Source organism: Oncorhynchus clarkii, chromosome 18, assembly GCF_045791955.1.
Source record: "Oncorhynchus clarkii lewisi isolate Uvic-CL-2024 chromosome 18, UVic_Ocla_1.0, whole genome shotgun sequence".
Classification (NCBI taxonomy): domain Eukaryota; kingdom Metazoa; phylum Chordata; class Actinopteri; order Salmoniformes; family Salmonidae; genus Oncorhynchus; species Oncorhynchus clarkii.
This window is the reverse complement of record NC_092164.1, coordinates 27624004-27642440: the sequence shown is the minus strand read 5'-3', so window position 1 is coordinate 27642440 and position 18437 is coordinate 27624004. Positions and strand designations below refer to the sequence as shown.

The window sequence follows — 18437 nt, the reverse complement described above, 5'->3', positions numbered from 1 at the left end:
AATTAAACTGCCTGTAATTCAGGCCCTGAAGCCAGGATATGCATATAATTGATAATATTGGAAAGAAACTTTGGAGTTTGTAGAAATGTTAAAATAATGTAGGAGAATATAACACAATAGATATGGTAGTAGGAAATCCAAAGAAAAATTCAACCTGCATTTTTTTTGAGAGACATCCTCTTAGAAAGGCAAGTAAAGGGACATATTGAAAATTAGCTCCCTGAATGCAGTCTATGGTCAAAGTTTCAGGCTGGCAACTTCAAAAACTAATTTGAAAATGTCAGTTTTAGTACAGGGACACTTGGAAATTTGTGTTTGCGGGCGCCATGAAGACAGTACACACTTGCTAAAATCGGTTTCCTATTGAACATACTTCTTTCCGTAAGATATATTATAGTTTGATTACATTTTAGGGTATCTGAGGAGTAGATAGAAAGGTATTTTGACTTGTTGAAACAAAGTTTAGGGGTAGATTTTCAGATTCCTTTCTCTGCATGTTGAACGAGAGGATTGCTCAAGTCGATGGTGCCAACTAAACTGACTTTTTGGGATATAAAGAAGGATTTTATCTATAAATAAAAACGACACTACATGTTATAGCTGGGACCCTTTGGATGGAAGATTTTCAAAAAGTAAGTGAATATTTAATCGTTATTTGTGAATGTATGAAACCTGTGCCGGTGGACATTGATTTAATGTGTTCTTATTCTAAAATGTATTAAATAAATATAAATCCTCATCAATCTACTGTTACGTCCGTCGTCGGAATGAGACCAAAGCGCAGAGTGGAAAGTGTACATCTTTCTTTATTTTTAGATGAACACCAAAAAACACCAGAAGTTAAGCGAACGTAACGTTCTGCAGGCTACACAGTAACTGAACAAAAACAAGATCCCACAAACTCAGGAGGAAAACAGGCTGCCTAAATTTGATTCCCAATCAGAGACAACGATAGATTGGGAACCATACCCGGCCAACAAAGAAATAGAAAACTAGAATGTCCACCCAAATCACACTCTGACCTAACCAAATAGAGACATAAACAGGCTCTCTAAGGTCAGGGTGTGACATCTACACACAATACCCCATAATTGCACAGCAAAAACAGGTTTTTAGAATTTTTGCAAATGCATTGAAAATAAAAAATAGATACCTTATTGACATAAGTATTCAGACCCTTTGCTATGAGACTAGAAATTGAGTTCAGGTGCATCCTGTTTCCATTGATCACCCTTGAGATGTTTCTACAACTTGACTGGAATCCACCTGTGGTAATTTAAATTGATTGGACAAGATTTGGAAAGACACACACCTGTGTATATAAGATCCCACAGTTGTCAGACGCACACACACACACACACACACACACACAGCAGTTAGGACTGTGTCAAAGCGTGACACTGAGAGAAGCTGAAAGTCATAATAAGTGGCACCAGAAATTCAATAAACTGATCCCATCTATGACAGGAAGCTGTTTGCATGCCCTGGGAGAGCCTGGTGTAGCCAAAGATAAGGATCAAACTTGAACAGATATTTCTATTTAAATCAATACTCTACTCTGGTTTGTTGTATTTGTTGATGTTATATCCATGTTTGTGACTTGTACATCTATACATACAAATTGCAGATTGTGTTGTTGCACCAAATTGAATGGACCGTCTAAAAATACATGGATTTAGGGAAGTACATTCCATTGATTGTATGTTTATGTGTGCAATCAAGCCAGAGCCTCTGGGAGAGCTGTGACCCAGTTCTGTGGAACCTCCCTGTCCTCTCATTCTTTCAAGCCACCAGGCCACCTCATCAGCCCTCAACATGGTGTGTGTGTGTGTGTGTGTGTGTGTGTGTGTGTGTGTGTGTGTGTGTGTGTGTGTGTGTGTGTGTGTGTGTGTGTGTGTGTGTGTGTGTGTGTGTGTGTGTGTGTGTGTGACTGTCAGTGGGTCATCAGAGTGCATGGGGATAGGGGAGATAGCCTCAAGAATGAGCTGTGTTCGAATACCCATACTAACATACTGTATACTACATACTTATTGAGTATATACCACATACTATTAGTTCATTTTAGTATACTGTAAACAAATGTATCCTTTCATTTGAGCTTACTAACACTTTGCCTGTCTACCGGAAGTTGATGCTGTTGCTATGCAACCTCTTGCTAGCTTGTTAGCAAAACAAATTACTAGCTAAACATTTTACTACCTCGGGTGTTATTAAATTCAGTCTTGAGTGCCAGAGTGAACTCTGGGTGTTTGTAAATTCAGAGCATTGTCCGATTTTCCTTTTGTAAATTCAGAGCGTTTTGCTCTCAGATCTTTCAGGGCACACCCTGCTAGGTCTTCTGACCTCACAACAGCAGTCAAGCACCCAAGTTAACTGGCTAACTACTTCCAGACACAAATGAGAGAACACCTCACTCTGACCATTTTACTCTCACTAGCTGAGCTGGTTAGGCTGTTTTCATGTTAAACTAACTGTGCTGCTGTCAACAATTTACTTATGTTTTTTTGCCAACGTTTACTGACACCGGTCATATTCAACTGATGTTAAGTGTTTGTAAATTCATCAGCTATTTTGCGCCCTGTCACTGGTACACTCAGACGAGAGTGCACTGAAATCGGAGTAGATAGCCAGAGTGAATTTACAAACGCACAACGACTATATCACTTAGCTAAACTAAGAATGACGGGAATAATCAAGTCAATAAACATTGGGTAGTTAGTTAGAGAGCATATAGTTAATATACTGGCAAGTTCGGTGCATTAGTAGCTAATTAACGTTATTTAGCTAGCTAACATACCAGTACATGCTGCTTTAATGATATGCTACAGTTTATTTCATTTTTTTATTTTTTTATTTCACCTTTATTTAACCAGGTAGGCTAGTTGAGAACAAGTTCTCATTTACAACTGCGACCTGGCCCAGATAAAGCAAAGCAGTGCAACACAAACAACAACACAGAGTTACACATGGAATAAACAAGCGTACAGTCAATAACACAATAGAAAAAAAGAACATCTATATACAGTGTGTGCAAATGGCATGAGGAGGTAAGGCAATAAATAGGCCATAGTAGTGAAGTAATTACAATTTAGCAAATGAACACTGTTGTGATAGATGTGCAGATGGTGATGTGCAAGTAGAAATACTGGTGTGCAAAAGAGCAGAAAAGTTAATTAAAACAATATGGGAATGAGGTAGCTAGATTGGATGGGCTATTTACAGATGGGCTATGTACAGCTGCTGCGAATGGTTAGCTGCTCAGATAGATGATGTTTAAAGTTTGTGAGGGAAATATAAGTCTCCAGCTTCAGCGATTTTTGCAATTTGTTCCAGTCATTGGCAGCAGAGAACTGGAAGGAAAGGTGGCCAAAGCAGGTATTAACATTAGGGATGACCAGTGAGATATACCTGCTGGAGCGTGTGCTACTATGTTGTTATCATGGCCAGTGAGCTGAGAAAAGGTGGAGCTTTTTCTAGCAAAGACTTATAGATGACCTTGAGCCAGTGGGTCTGGCGATGAATATGTATCGAAGGCCAGCCTACGAGAGCATACAGGTCGCAGTGGTGGGTGGTGTATGGGGCTTTGGTGACAAAACGGATGGCACTGTGATAGACTGCATCCAGTTTGCACGGTAGAGTGTTGGAGGCTACATTGTATGTGACATCGCCAAAGTCGAGGATCGGTAGGATAGTCAGTTTTATGAGGATATGTTTGGCGGCGTGAGTGAATCTAGACAATTCTAGATTTAATTTTGGATTGGAGATGTTTAATATGAGTCTGGAAGGAGAGTTTACAGTCTATCTGGACACCTAGGTATTTGTAGTTGTCCACGTATTCTAAGTCGTAAACCGTCCAGAGTAGTGATGCTAGTCGGGCGGGCGGGTGCAGGCAGCGAATGGTTGAAAAGCATGCATTTAGTTTTACTAGCTTTTAACAGCAGTTGGAGGCCACGGAAGGATTGTTGTATGGCATTGATGCTTGTTTGGAGGTTTGTTAACACAGTGTCCAAAGAATTTATAAAGGCTATACCTGGATCTAAGATGTCCTCCACCGGTACCCAGCACCTCTCCCCACGGACCGTACCCCTCCCAATCCACGAGGTACTGCAGGCCCCTCACCAGAGTCCAAGATGGCGCGTACCATGTACGCCGGGGGCCCCTCGATGTCCAGAGGGGGCGGAGGGACCTCCGGTAACTCACCTTCCTGCAGGGGTCAGCTACCACCGGCCTGAGGAGAGACACATGAAACAAGGGGTTAATGCGATAGTTTCGGGTCGAGAGCCAGATCCTCCGGTGCGAACACGGGGCCTGCGGTGGCGTTCAGCGCTCACCTTCTGCAGCCCACCAGCCCGTTTAGCGATTCCTGGACGGCTCTCCAGGTCCCCTTTGAGCGCTGCACCCATTCCTGCACCGCAGGAGCCTCTGTCTGGCTCTGATGCCAAGGTGCCAGGACCGGCTGGTATCCCAACTTCCCCCTAAGACCTCGCACCGTCCTCTCAATACCCGAGGAGAAGAAGGTTTTTGAAGGTTTTTCTCTGGGAGAGAAGCTGCCCGGAAGCTAATCCAGCTTCGGCAACTCCCACAGTGTGGCAGACTATGCAGTGAATTTCCGCACGTTGGCAGCTGAGAGTGCTTGGAATCAGGAAGTGCTGTTGGATATGTTCCTGCAATGTGTCTCGGTGGAGGTCAAGGACGAGCTTGCTGCTCGGGAGTTACCTACGGATCTTGATTCCGTCATCGCACTTCCAGGGATTCCACCTTGCCTCAGAGTCATCCCGGAAGTCCCCGACGGTCCCTTTGCCAAGAGAACCCGAGGCTTCCCGACCTCCCCCGAGAGTCGCCGAAGATGGCTGAGTCACCGTTTCACGAGCATATGCAACTAGGCAGAGCTGGGCTGTTGCCAGCGGAACGGCAATACAGGATCAACACAAAGAGTTGTCTGTATTGCAGGACTCTTGGTCATTTTGTGTCCTCTTGTCCTTTAAAAGACCCGCCTCACCGGTAGGAGCGAGTTCTCTGGTGGGCCATGTGGAGAACTTGCTCGCACCCCTTTTCATGCCATTCTGCTGTGGGAAAACCAGTCTAATTCTCTTTGGGTCCTCATTGACTCTGGGGGCGATGAGAGCTTTTTGGACACTAACCTGGCTTCCGAGCTGAACATTCCCACTCAGCCCCTCTCCATTCCCATGGGCGTTAGAGTGCTGGACGGGCCCTCTATAGGCCGGGTCACTCATAATATCTCTCCCATCAACCAACGTGTGTCAGGGAATCACAGCGAGACTATTCCATTTCTGCTTATCAAGTCTCCTCAGATTCCCGTGGTTTTGGGATTCTCCTGGCTCCAGCGACACAATCCCCTCATCAACTGGTCTGCTGGTGCCATCATGGGCTGGAGTCCGTTCTGCCACACCCATTGTCTGAAGTCAGCGCAACATGCCCCAAGCCTGGGTGCTCAGAAGGTGCCCTGGACCTCTCTGTCTTTCAGGAGAGTACCGGGACTTTCGGGAAGTGTTCAACAAGGCCCGGGCCACTTCGCTTCCACCGCATGGACCATATGACTGTTCGGTTATCTGTACCCGCAGTCCTGTAGTGGACCCACTCCTCCAGACTTTGTCACAGGTCTTCCCCCATCTGATGGCAACACCGCCATCCTGACGGTGGTGGATCGGTTTTCCAAAGCTGCCCACTTCATTCCTCTCCCCAAACTAACCTCTGCCAAAGGGATGGCCCAGCTCATGGTGCAGCACGTCATCCAGACTTCCATGGACTACCAGTTGACATGGTCTCTGACCGGGGCCCTCAGTTCTCGTCCCCGTTCAAGAAGGTGTTCTGCACCCTCATTGGGTCGTCAGCCAGCCTGTCCTCCAGGTTCCACCCCCAGTCCATCGGCCAGTTGGAGCAAGCCAACCAGGACCTAGAGACTACTCTGCACTGCCTTGTCTCCGCCAACCTCACCACCTGGAGCCAGCTGCTGGTGTTGGTCGAATATGCCCGCAACACCCTTCCCTGCTCTGCCACGGGCCTATCTCCTTTTGAGTGTTCCCTGGGGTATCAGCCCCCACTCTTCCCTGGGCAGGAAGAAGAGGTCGGCAGACCTTCTACCCAGATGTTTGTCCGCCGCTCGTTCCTGGAGGAGAGCCTAGACGGCCCTCCTCAAGATCTCCCCCAGGTATCAATGACAAGTGGATTGCCACCGGCCCCGGCTCCCTGGTATCATCTCGGGCAGATGGTATGGCTGTCTACCCAGGATCTGACCCTCCGGGTGGAATCCCGCAAACTCTCAGCCCATTTCACATCTTCAAAATCATTAGCCCCTCTGCTGTTCGTCTTCTGTTTCACCGGAACCCTTCGATTCATCCTACCTTTCATGTGTCTTACCGCCCTTTGTCTACTGTTTCCTTTGCCCCACTACTCTGCCTGCCTTGACCCTGAGCCTGTCTGCTATCCTGTACGTTTGCCTGCCCGTGTATGATTTAATAAACTTGTGTTACTTCACACTGTCTGCACCTGGTCTTACCTTCAAACCTGATAAATAAATAAGAATAAAATAAGATAGACACAAAACAGAAACGTGAAGAACATAAATCAATCAACTCTAAATTGCACATGTAGGACAGTATGCAAGTGTGTGTGCATGGACTTTACATATGTATTTATCACATGTGCAGCACATAGTATTTGTTTTACAGTCCTTCTTTGAGGGGAAGAATTGGCATCTCCTCCACTTGCCTCCACTAGCCTCAGCTGGATCAGGACACGATTCAGCACCCTGAACAGCTTTCACAAGTGCTGCAGAGGCTGCTGTGCGGGGGAGGCGCTCCCTTCTTTGAATGTGTGAGTTACTAGTGCCTTTCCCAGCTGCTCCAGGAGCACTCTCCTCTTGTTCCACTTATCAGGCATACAGGTAGGGTTGATCTTGTCCATATCACAAAGGCATTGTATGAAGACACATCAATGATGTTATGGAAGATGACCAGGGGCCAGCGAGCAGTCATCCTCCTGCAGCTGTAAGTTCCAACCACCTTGTCCAGGTTGTCCACGCCTCCTTTGTTGTGGTTGTTATCCAGGATGATGGCTGGCTTCCTGTCCTCGCGATCACTAATCTCAGACATTTTGTGCAGTGTGCTCAGGAGGACCACAATCTTGTTCCTCTTTGGGAGGGAGGAAACTGGAGTGGTGGTGGGGGTGAAGGCAAACTTTGATGAGAAGGCCTCTCTCTCCCTTGTTGCAAGGAGTGCAGGGGGAGCTCAGGCTTGTTCTTTCTAACTGTGCCAACCATGGTGATCTTCCTCTTCAGGATCTATTAGAGGTGAAGAAATTGTAACATATGACATTGTGCCCCCTCAGTCCATCTGTCACATTAAGCACAACCCGCATCCCCTGGTTCTTCTCCGGGCCTCCACTTGTCGGCTTCCCTGTGTAGAATTGCATCTTCCAAGTGTAGTTGGATTGCGCATCACTTGCCACCCATATCTTGATGCCATACTTTGCTGGCTTGCTGGGCATATACTGCCGGAAAGAACACCAACCTTTTGACAAAAGAGATTATGATCAATAATTAGTATCAGTGTCAGAAAACAATCACATAAATCAATGACATTACAGCAATACATAATAAAATGAACTGTAAAAATCACTTACATTACAGATGTGAAATTAAAAATGTACCTCTGAATGGAACCAGTTGCTCATTCACTGCTACTTCAGGCCCAGGGTTGTAGGGTTATGGCAGATGCTCCACCCACTTCCCCCAAACCTCTCTTATGGCCGCCAGTTTGTCTCTCACACGTCTTGCAGGTATTGACTTACGGTTATCAAATCGTAGCATTCTTTAGAAAGTGTGAAAGACTTTCAGTGGCATCGTGGCAGGGACATTCACCATTCCACTCTCTGCTACTACATGTAGCCTCGCATCGGAACCTATACACACCCACTAAAATTAGCAGCCCTATGTAGGCTCGCAGGTCAATCTCATCCATCCTTTTCCAGTTGTCTCCATATGTACGGAAACCCTCCAAATGTGTCATCTCCAGGATGATTATTTTGATGGCTGGTGTGAAGAACATGTAGAATGTTGAGGCGATGGCCTGGGCATGGGCAACTGCATGTCTTGTGGGCCCTGGCGTCATCCTTATGACATTTTGTGCTGCCATCCTGCCCTGGTTGTCATATGGTGACAAGGATCATGTTGCTTTGCTTTTCTTGATGCATCGTGCTCTGGGTTATATTCTTCGCCATCTTCTTCTTCAGATACCTCCTCCTCTTCTAAGTCATTGTTCTCTTGTTCCTCCTGGACATCTGAAACAAATCTGATCTACGACCTGTTGGGCACTGAAAAATGCACTCATGGCTTCAGCAAAGTGAGAACTGGGGGGACTGTCATCTGCAGCACCTTTATAGCATTTGACTGTATTCCCCATTTGTAAACAATGCTTTCAAGAAATGTTTATTTTGTCAGAATTTTTTTATTTTGTCTGAAATTGTTTTTATTTTGTCTCTGAACTTGAGTCATGTGTGGGGTCATGGAGGGGAGATGCTGCACATGATCAAGAACGTTTTTGTTTTGTCTGAGTTCAATCAGTAGAATTCATGAACTCAATTTCTCATTGTGTGTGTGTGTGTGTGTGTGTGTGTCTGTCTTTGTGATTTCTGTGGTGTGTAAATTATTGTATAACTGCAGGGTCAACAATGACCCTAAAATAATCTTTGTACTCAAAAGACAATGTTTCACTTTTTTTGAGGTTGGGGTCACTCTAGGAAAAGTAATCCAATTTCAAGTTGAAAAAATATCATTTAGGGGGTTTTCTCTGCTGTTAAACAGAGCAGTGGGTCATTTTTTACCCTTGAGACACAAGAATTAACTCACAATGGTTAAGGTATGGGTTAAGGTTTGGGATAGGCTTCCAGATATCTCTATCGGTTGTGCCAGCATGTGTTGTTTTATGCACATGATGTCAGAATGCACTCACTGTTCAAAAATGTGATTGTTATGCAGCAGGACAGTTAACCCGCGCTGCCTGCTAATTATCTGTAGGCTATGTTTCAACTTCTAATTCTTTTCTAACAAAAGTTTGAATTGAGTGTGTGTTCTGCCTACTCATTAATTCTCATAGTAGCCCATTTCACTGTTGCAGACAATTTATGTTTGAGGCTTTACTGAGCCGGATAAACCTCTCTCTTTGAGGAGACCCCAAGCACGTCCCCAGTGTTTCCGCAGATCAAGTATGCAGACATTTGTGACCAGATTCAGGAAACTAGGCATATGTCGCAAGTCACGACTCCACAGGAGAGTTTTGAAAGTTTTTTTTATTTTTTATGAAAATACTTTTTGGGGCAGAAATGCCTTCTCAAACATGTAAACTTTAATGTGCCTTAATATCAAACTTGTATGTCATCTACAAATACGAATAAAGCATTTAAATTACGAGCCTAGTTGGTTTAACCACAGAAAAAGCCAGCAACCTTCCCAAGAGCCATGATTGGCTGAGATAATGTTTGTGCTGGACATGACAAAAGATGAGTTTGGATTAGTGTTGTATCTTTTGTCTATAAAATGAGCTGCTCGTGATGTGCAAATAATCCTTTCTACTGAAGTTTTATTTTGAAAGATATGATGTTAGCCATGGAAAACTGCAAATCTGTTGCTACTTCTCTCAATAACATTGCTGCCCTGAATTTATCAGGCGGTATCGACAAAGGCCAGTGGGAAGAAGCAAGCAGCACTTCAGAAAGACCAGAGTGAACACTTTGTCTGAGATTGCTGGTGTTGTGAATAACAGCACTGTGACAGGGGTCAACATCCCACAGCTGGTTGGACTGCAGGATGGTTCGGTGCTGGTGGAAAGCTATGGCTGGCAATAACACCTGACTTCGTACTTCAGGCCGCTGCCACAGATCAAGCAGTACCAGCACATCAGGTAAAAAATAATTTTCATTGAGGTTATTCTTATCTAAACTTGGGAGATGAATTGATGTTGTGCAGGGTTGTAATGTCTTCTGATTTTTTGTTGTTATTCCCTGTTTTACAGCTTTGATGCTCTGGAGCCTGGTGTTGTCGCCAATGAGTGTCAGGACCAGGTTTCAGCTGCCTCGCAGCGCTGACATCCTTCCTCACATAGATGGTCTGTCTGTAAAAGTGCCACCTGGACTGGACACAGCTAGACAAGCTATCTTTTTGACAAGATCAGGTAGTTTTGAGACAAAGAAGCTATGGAAATCACATGCCCTGCACCAAAGTAAAGGGCAGGACAGAAACGGGCTTTCCGAGTATAGGTTCCCTTGTTCATGCGTGGTTTGGACGGACTAGTCATCAGCACTATCTGCAGTGACTCTAGTTACATGACTCTCTCCTAACATGCACACCATACATTGCTGCTACTATTTTTTTTTTCCTGCTGCTCAGCCACTTTACCCCTGATTGTATGCATATACATGTAACTACTTCATCTATTACTGATATTGTTATTGATATTGTTCTTATACATACTGTATATGTTATTTATATTGACACTATCTATTTCTGCTATTGCTAGTAACCATTTGGCTGTACCGTTTACACCTTCTGTAGAGACCATCCACTGAGAAAAATATCGATATATAATGACTATTAATATGTGTGGTCGTAACATGATTTTGTGACATACCACAACAATATCATGTGATCGTATAAAGTATCCACCACATAAATATATGGTGCATGCATCTGTTTATGTACTGTACATGTGCACCTCACTTGGGTTTCAACTCAGGTTGTATGGCCTTAACTTATGTATGGAATACTATGTGATAAGTGCTTGTGTAAAAGTATATAATGTATGCTACTGTACTGTGGTGAAGGCATTTGGGCAGTGGTGTAAAGTACTTACGTAAAAATACTTGAAAGTACTACCTAAGTAGTTTTTTTGTGGTATCTGTACATTACTTAACTATTTATATTTTTGGCAACTTTTACTTCACTACATCCGTAAAGAAAATAATGTACTTTTATTCCGATTATTGCATGGATCGTAATGGACACCTATGATGTGTGTGAAATACTTTTTTGAAGGTTGTACTGATTATGATGAGGTAATACAACCAAGTAAAATAATTTAAAAAATTTGAAATAGCGATAAAATTAATCAATTACCTTTGAAGATCTTCATATGGTTGCAGTCACAAGAGTCCCAGCTACACAATAAATGTTCGGTTTTGTACGATAAAGTCCCTCTTTATATCCTCAAACTCTGTTTGGTTGGCGCGTTTTGTTCAGTAATCCACTGGCTCAAAGACGGTGAAAACACGCAGACGAATACATCGTAATATTACTGGAAGAGTTCATCGAAACAGGTCAAACGATGTTTATAATAAATCCTCAGGTTGTCAATTGTCTAAATAATCTATAATATTTCAACCGGACAATAAAGTATTCAATAGAAAGGAAAAACAACGAAGGGCGCCCAATCGGTCATGGGCGCAAACCAGCACTGCATGATTCTACAGTCCACTGACAGAAAGGTCTCATTCTTCTTCATTTTTCAGAAAACAAGCCTGAAACAATGTCTAAAGACTGTTGACATCTAGTGGAAGCCATAGGAACTGCAATCTGGGTCCTAACCCATTAGATACTCTATAGGAATTCAATTGAAATACCCATGTCAAAAAAATCCCACTTCCTGGATGGATTTTCCTCAGGTTTTTGCCTGCCATATCAGTTCTGGATTACTGAACCAGACGTCAAAATACTGCCCCCAAGCTATAAGAAGTTACATCGTTTCCCAATCTTGTTCAATGAACCATAAACAATTAATGAACATGCACCTGTGGAACGGTCATTAAGACACTAACAGCTTACAGACGGTAGGCAATTAAGGTCACAGTTATGAAAACTTAGGACGCTAAAGAGGCCTTTCTACTGACTCTGAAAAACACCAAAATAAAGATGCCTAGGGTTCCTGCTCATCTGTGTGAACGGGCCTTAGGCATGCCGCAAGGAGGCATGAGGACTGCAGATGTGGCCAGGGCAATAAATTGCAATGTCCGCACTGTGAGACGCTTAAGACAGCACTACAGGGAGACAGGATGGACAGCTGATCATCCTCGCAGTGGCAGACAACACCTGCACAGGATCTGTACATCCGAACATCACACCTACCGCCAGGTACAGGATGGCAACAACAACAACTGCCCGAGTTACACCAGGAATGCACAATCCCTCCATCAGTGGTCAGACTGTCCGCAATAGGCTGAGAGAGGCTGGACTGAGGGCTTGTAGGCCTGTTGCAAGACAGGTCCTCACAAGACATCACCGGCAACAATGTCGCCTATTGGCACAAACCCACCGTAAGCTGGACATGACAGGACTGGCAAAAAGAGCAAGACCTTTTGCAGGCAATCTCAATGCTGTACGTTACAGGGAAGACTTCCTGCAAGACAGGAATAACAGTGTTCTGCAATGGCCAGCTAAGAGCCCAGATCTCAATCCCATTGAGCACGTCTGGGACCTGTTGGATCGGAGGGTGAGGGCTAGGGCCATTCCCCCCAGAAATGTCTAGGAACTTGCAGGTGCGTTGGTGGAAGAGTGGGGTAACAACTCACAGCAAGAACTGGCAAATCCGTTGCAGTCCATGGGAAGGAGATGCACTGCAGTACTTAATGCAGCTGGTGGCCACACCAGATACTGACTGTTACTTTTGATTTTGACACCCCCCCTTTGTTCTAAGATTGAATGCTACTACACCGGGTTTGACGCCTGTGGCAGGGCCTGCAAATGATTTCGGACTACAAAATTAAACCCAGCCGCGAGCTGCCCAGTGACGCAAGCCTTCCAGATGAGCTAAATGCCTTTAATGCTCGCCTCAAGGCAAGCAACACTGAAGCATGCACGAGAGCATCAGCTGTTCCGGACAACTGTGTGATCACGCTCTCCGTAGTCGATGTGAGCAAGACCTTTAAACAGGTCAACATTCACAAGGTCACGGGGCCAGACGGACTACCAGGACATGTACTCAGAGCATGTGCAGACAACCTGGCAAGTGTCTACACTGACATTCAACCTGTCCCTGACCGAGTCTGTAATACCTACATGTTTCAAGGAGACAACCATATTCCCTGTGCCCCTAGAAAGAGAAGGTAACTTGCCTAAATGACTACTGCCCCGTAGCGCTCACTTCGGTAGCCATGAAGTGCTTTGAAAGGCTGGTCATGGCTCACATCAACACCATCAACACCATCATCCCAGAAACCCTAGTCCCACTCCTATTCGCATACTGCCCCAACAGATTCACAGATGACGCAATCTCAATCGCACTCCACACTGCCCTTTCCCACCTGGACAAAGAGTACACCTATGTGAGAATGCTGTTCCATTGACTGCAGCTCAGCGTTCAACACCATAGTGCCAACAAAGCTCATCCCTAAGCTAAGGACCCTCGGACTAAACACCTCCCTCTGCAGGTGGATCTTGGACATCCTGATGGGCCATCCCCAGGTGATTCTCAACACGGGGGCCCCTCAGGGGTGCGTGCACAGTCCCCTCCTGTACTCCCTGTTCATCCACGACTGCATGGCCAAGCACGACTCCAACACCATCATTAAGTTTGCTGACGACACAACGGTGGTACAACCGACAACAATGAGACAGTCTAAAGAGAGGCGGTCAGAGACCTGGCAGTGTGGTGGCAGAACAACAACCTCTTCCTCAACATGAGCAAGACAAAGGAGCTGATCGTGGACTACAGGAAAGGGAGGGCCAAAGGCCCCCATTCACATCATCTGGGCTGTAGTGGAGCGGGTCGAGAGTTTAGTTCCTTGGTGTCCACATCACTTTTCATTTTTACTTAGTACATACTTTCTTAAATCTATTTTTAACTGCATTGTTGGTTAAGGGCTTGTAAGTAAGCATTTCACGGTAAGGCAAGTGTCTACACTGTTATATTTGTCGTGTGACAAGTTTGATCTCTCTCTCTCTCTCTCTCTCTCTCTCTCTCTCTCTCTCTCTCTCTCTCTCTCTCTCTCTCTCTCTCTCTCTCTCTCTCTCTCTCTCTCTCTCTCTCTCTCTCTCTCTCTCTCTCTCTCTCTCTCTCTCTCTCTCTCTCTCTCTCTCTCTCTCTCTCTCTCTCTCTCAAGCCTGGGAGGGTATCGGTTGCTGACTCTGTCTGGGAGGAAAGACCCTTTCATCTTCTCAGCCACTGGTACTGTATGTCACCCAGACACAGTTTCCACAGGAAATTACCATTTGACCTCTGGGCCATGACCACATGACCCAGACAGGATCAACAGGAAGTCCCATTTAGGCCCTCGTGGCCCAGATCAGGCCAGCAGCAGATGCTGACCCTGCAGCACACACACGCAGATGAAAGAATGCACACACACACACACACTGCTGATTCCGCAGTTCAGGCTAAAGAGGTGCAATCAACCAGATTGGCAAACTCTCAATTTGTATCCCAAAACTTCAATTCATTGGGCCTGATGGTCCCTGTTATTAGACATTGACCTCACTAACTAGGTGGATTCTCCACTCCCCGGCCAATGAAAGCCAAGTTCAAAGGTCAAAGCTGTGTCTGTATTAAGTGGGGTGTGCAAATGCACACTTAGCACCCTCTGTATTTTACTTAATATACAATTGTGTTTTTGAGTAGAGGTGGACGCAGGGGGTGTAATAATGTTGAGATGGAAGGAATTCAAGTGTGTGCCTCAAATGGCTCCCTCTTTCCAATATAGTGCACTACTTTTGACCAGGGCTCATATGGAATACACATTATATATAGGGAATATGGTGCCATTTGGAACGCAACCCAAGGGCGTGCGTGGGTAAACGTGGCCAGTTCCTAGCGCAGAGGACATGGTGGGAAGAATATCCTGAGGTGTGTCAGAAGCCATTAACAGTGAGAGAGGAAAAACAGAGCTAGCTCTCTGGACAGTGTCAGCCTTAGTTTGTAATAATTGAGGAGAGAAGAAGAAGGGGAGAGGAGAAGGGGAGAGGAGAGGAGAGGAGAGGAGAGGAGAGGAGAGGAGAGGAGAGGAGAGGAGAGGAGAGGAGAGGAAAAAGGATGCAGGACATGGAAATGTGTCATAAACTGGTTTTGAACTCAGGTCTCCTGACAGTATTAGCCAGCTGAGTTAAAGCCTAGGCATTACCTCTGGGAGCTAACGCAACAAAAGCAAAATCCTCATTGTTGTACATGCATATAAATATTTAAAAGAAAAATCTGCAAGTACAAATAATGATTACATTTCACATCTGCTCTTAAATATATCCAAATATAACATAAATAAGCATCAACATAGTTGTATAATACTTGCATCTGCATGGGTAATGTAGTAAAAAAACATGGAGGAAAAAAGTCATAAAAGTTGACTGCACACTTTTGAATGGCTAGCACCAATTAGCAAACTTAGCTAAAACCTATTAGTAAACTTTGCTGACATCAATTAACAAACATAGCTAACACCTTTTTGCAAACTTAGCTAACACTTATTATCTAAATTAGCTATCATGTTAGCAGCCTAACAACATCCGTGCCAATATAATCTCCAAACACTGGCTTCTCGGGCATTATCACTTAAATATGATTGCTCTAGTTAAGTAAGGGATCAAGGGGATTGGATGCATGACTCAAGATTAGAGTGGAGCTGAATAGAGATATAGAACATTCTCTGCTGAGTTTATAAAACTGTATAAAAAAGACCAGCATGGTAGTGCTGTTTTTATCTACAATATTGTCAACAAAATTAGGTTGCTGTTACTCCTGTCCCTATTAATGCAGAATGCAGCCTTTTGACAGCATGTACTAAATTTATTCGGTGAACTAAACTTGTCTCTCGTTCTGTGATTGGAATTTAGGCTTTGACAACAAAAAGGCAGCAGCCAGACCTACAGTATGTTTTAGTTTGGTAGGGTGACCTGATTTGTAACTATGAAAATCATTTTGTCAAACAGATTGTAAACCGAAAAAGTGTACGTTTGATCGACATTTTATTATTGTGCCCATGCTAGAAAGAGATGGTAAGGTACACATAAACAACTCATAAACACACATTTTGTCCATGTAGAGTAAGATGATGGCAAGGATCTTCAACTAGTCGGCATAAACCACCTGAATATTGATATTCATTAGACTTTTTTAGGGTTGGGTGATTTTGAAAAATTATTTTTAGAACATGAACCTGTTCAAACACCCAGCAATTGGGAAACATTGATCAGGGGTGGCTAACTCTCCTGGAGGCAAGCAGGATTTTTCTTTTAAAGATAAATATTTTAAAGAGATAGTTCACCTAAATTACAAAATACAAAATGTTTGTGTCCTTACCTTGAAAGCAGTCTATGGTCAACGATACTGCAATCTATGATTTGGTTACCCACTCAACCATTAATATTATTCATATTATTATTATTATTATTATTAATATTATAACTTTCCACCTGAAAACAGGGATTACTGCTTCCAACCTTCCCACTGTTTGTAGCATTTGCCTATCTCATTTCATTACTATCTGAAAAGTGTCAAAACACCCAAAAAATATGTTAAAAGGAGCATAGCATTCTTTCAATTTCATCCCCCTCTCAAAGTAACAAAGTTGTCAAATCTAGAGTGTTCATTTAATGTTCCAAGCATCCTAAATAGACCTGACCTGTAGTTCAAAAAATAATAATTTCACCCTCGTCATTGGCCTACGCCATGTCAAAATACATCGAACTGCAAGAAATTATCTTTAAAATAGTAACATTTTCCTGTTCCTCAGTCTAAGGGTTGTGCCAGGGGGCAATGAAATTCAAACAGCAAATCTAATTCCGAGCTTATTTCAAAAGTTGGCATCCCTGTAAACACAACAGGGATGCCAGGGATGTATAGTGTTGGTCCCATCTTTCATGAGCTGAAATAAAAGATCCCAGAAATGTCCAATACTCACAAAAAATTGTATTTCTCTCAAATGTGGCGCACAAATTTGTTTACATCCCTCTAAGTGAGCAAATCAAGAAGCTGATTAAACAGCATAGTCATTACACAGGTTCACCTTGTGCTGGGGACAACAAAAGGTCATTGTAAAATGTGCAGTTTTGCCACCCAACACAATGCTACAGATGTCCCTGGTTTTGAGGGAGCGTGCAATTGGCATGCTGATTGCAGGAATGCCCACCAGAGCTGTTGCCAGATAATTTAATGTTAGTTTACCATAAGCCACCTCCAATGTTGTTTTAGAGAATTTGGCAGTACATACAACCAGCCTCATAACCGCAGACCACGTGTAACCATGCCAGTCTAGGACCTCCACATCTGGTTTCTTCACCTGCGGGATAGTCTGAGAGCGGCCACCTGAAGAATTTCTGCACAAACTGTCAGAAACGTCTCAGGGAAGCTCAGCATCGTAACCAACTTCAGTGAGCAAATGCTCACCTTCGATGGCCACTGGCACGCCGGAGAAGTGTGTTCTTCATGGATGAATCCCGGTTTCAACTTTACCAGGCAGAAGGCAGATAGCGTGTACGGCGTTGTATATGCGAGTGGTTTGCTGATGTCAATATTGTGAACATAGTGTCCCATGGTGGCGCTGGGGTTATTGTATGGGCATTGCATAAGCTACGGACAATGAACACAATTGCATTTTATCAATGGCAATTTGAATGCACAGAGATACTGTGACGGGATCCGGAGGTCCATTGTCATGCCATTCATCCTCCACCATCACCTCATGTTTCATCATGATAATGCACGGCCCCGTGTCGCAAGGATCTGTACACAATTACAGGAAGCTGAAAATGTTCTTCCATGGCCTGTATATTCACCAGACATGTTGAGCATGTTGAGGATGCTCTGGATCAACATGTACGACAGCGTGTTCCAGTTCCCGCCAATATCCAACAACTTCGCACAGCCATTGAAGAGGAGCGGAACAATATTTCACAGGCCACAGGCAAACGCTGGTCACACCAGACACAGATTCGTTTTCTGATCCACGCCTCTACCTTCTTGTGACCAACAGATGCATATATGTATTCCCAGTCATTTGAAATCTATAGATTAGGGCCTAATTCATTTACTTAAATTGACTGGTTTCCTTATATGAACTGTAACTCAGTAAAATCTTTGAAATTGTTGTACGTCACGTTTATATTTTTGTTCAGTGTAGATAAACTACCAAACTGCCACTACCAATCTGCCACTAACAAATCATAAATTATTGGGTAAATAAATTACAGTTAAACTGGTACCATCCAAACATGAGTGTTAAACGAAGATGAACGGTTCTAAACAGAAGAACCAATTAATCAGTTCCTTGAACTCTGATGACTGGCGCAAAGTTTGCAAAAGTGCAGCGTGCAAGACGATGGAATGAATGCTGGGTGAGCTCATCGTTTGTTCCAGGAAAAGGACAAGGCGGCATGCAGCTGCACTCACCAATGCCCGCTCCGCTGGCACAAAACACACACACAACGCTCCAACAACAATGACCTA

The 18437-nt window shown here is 44.1% G+C and overlaps 1 protein-coding gene across 1 annotated transcript; it reads right to left on the bottom strand.

Annotated features, from left to right (window-relative positions):
* Positions 1 to 6992: 6992 nt before the first annotated feature.
* On the bottom strand, positions 6993 to 8129 carry LOC139372286 (piggyBac transposable element-derived protein 4-like; the record flags this gene model as incomplete). The annotated part of the gene is made up of 4 exons (XM_071112033.1): positions 7931 to 8129; positions 7669 to 7701; positions 7326 to 7529; positions 6993 to 7246 (listed from the first exon to the last, which is right to left on the bottom strand). Coding segments are annotated over exons 1-4 (690 nt in total), but the record flags the coding sequence as incomplete, so codon positions are not given.
* Positions 8130 to 18437: the final 10308 nt, after the last annotated feature.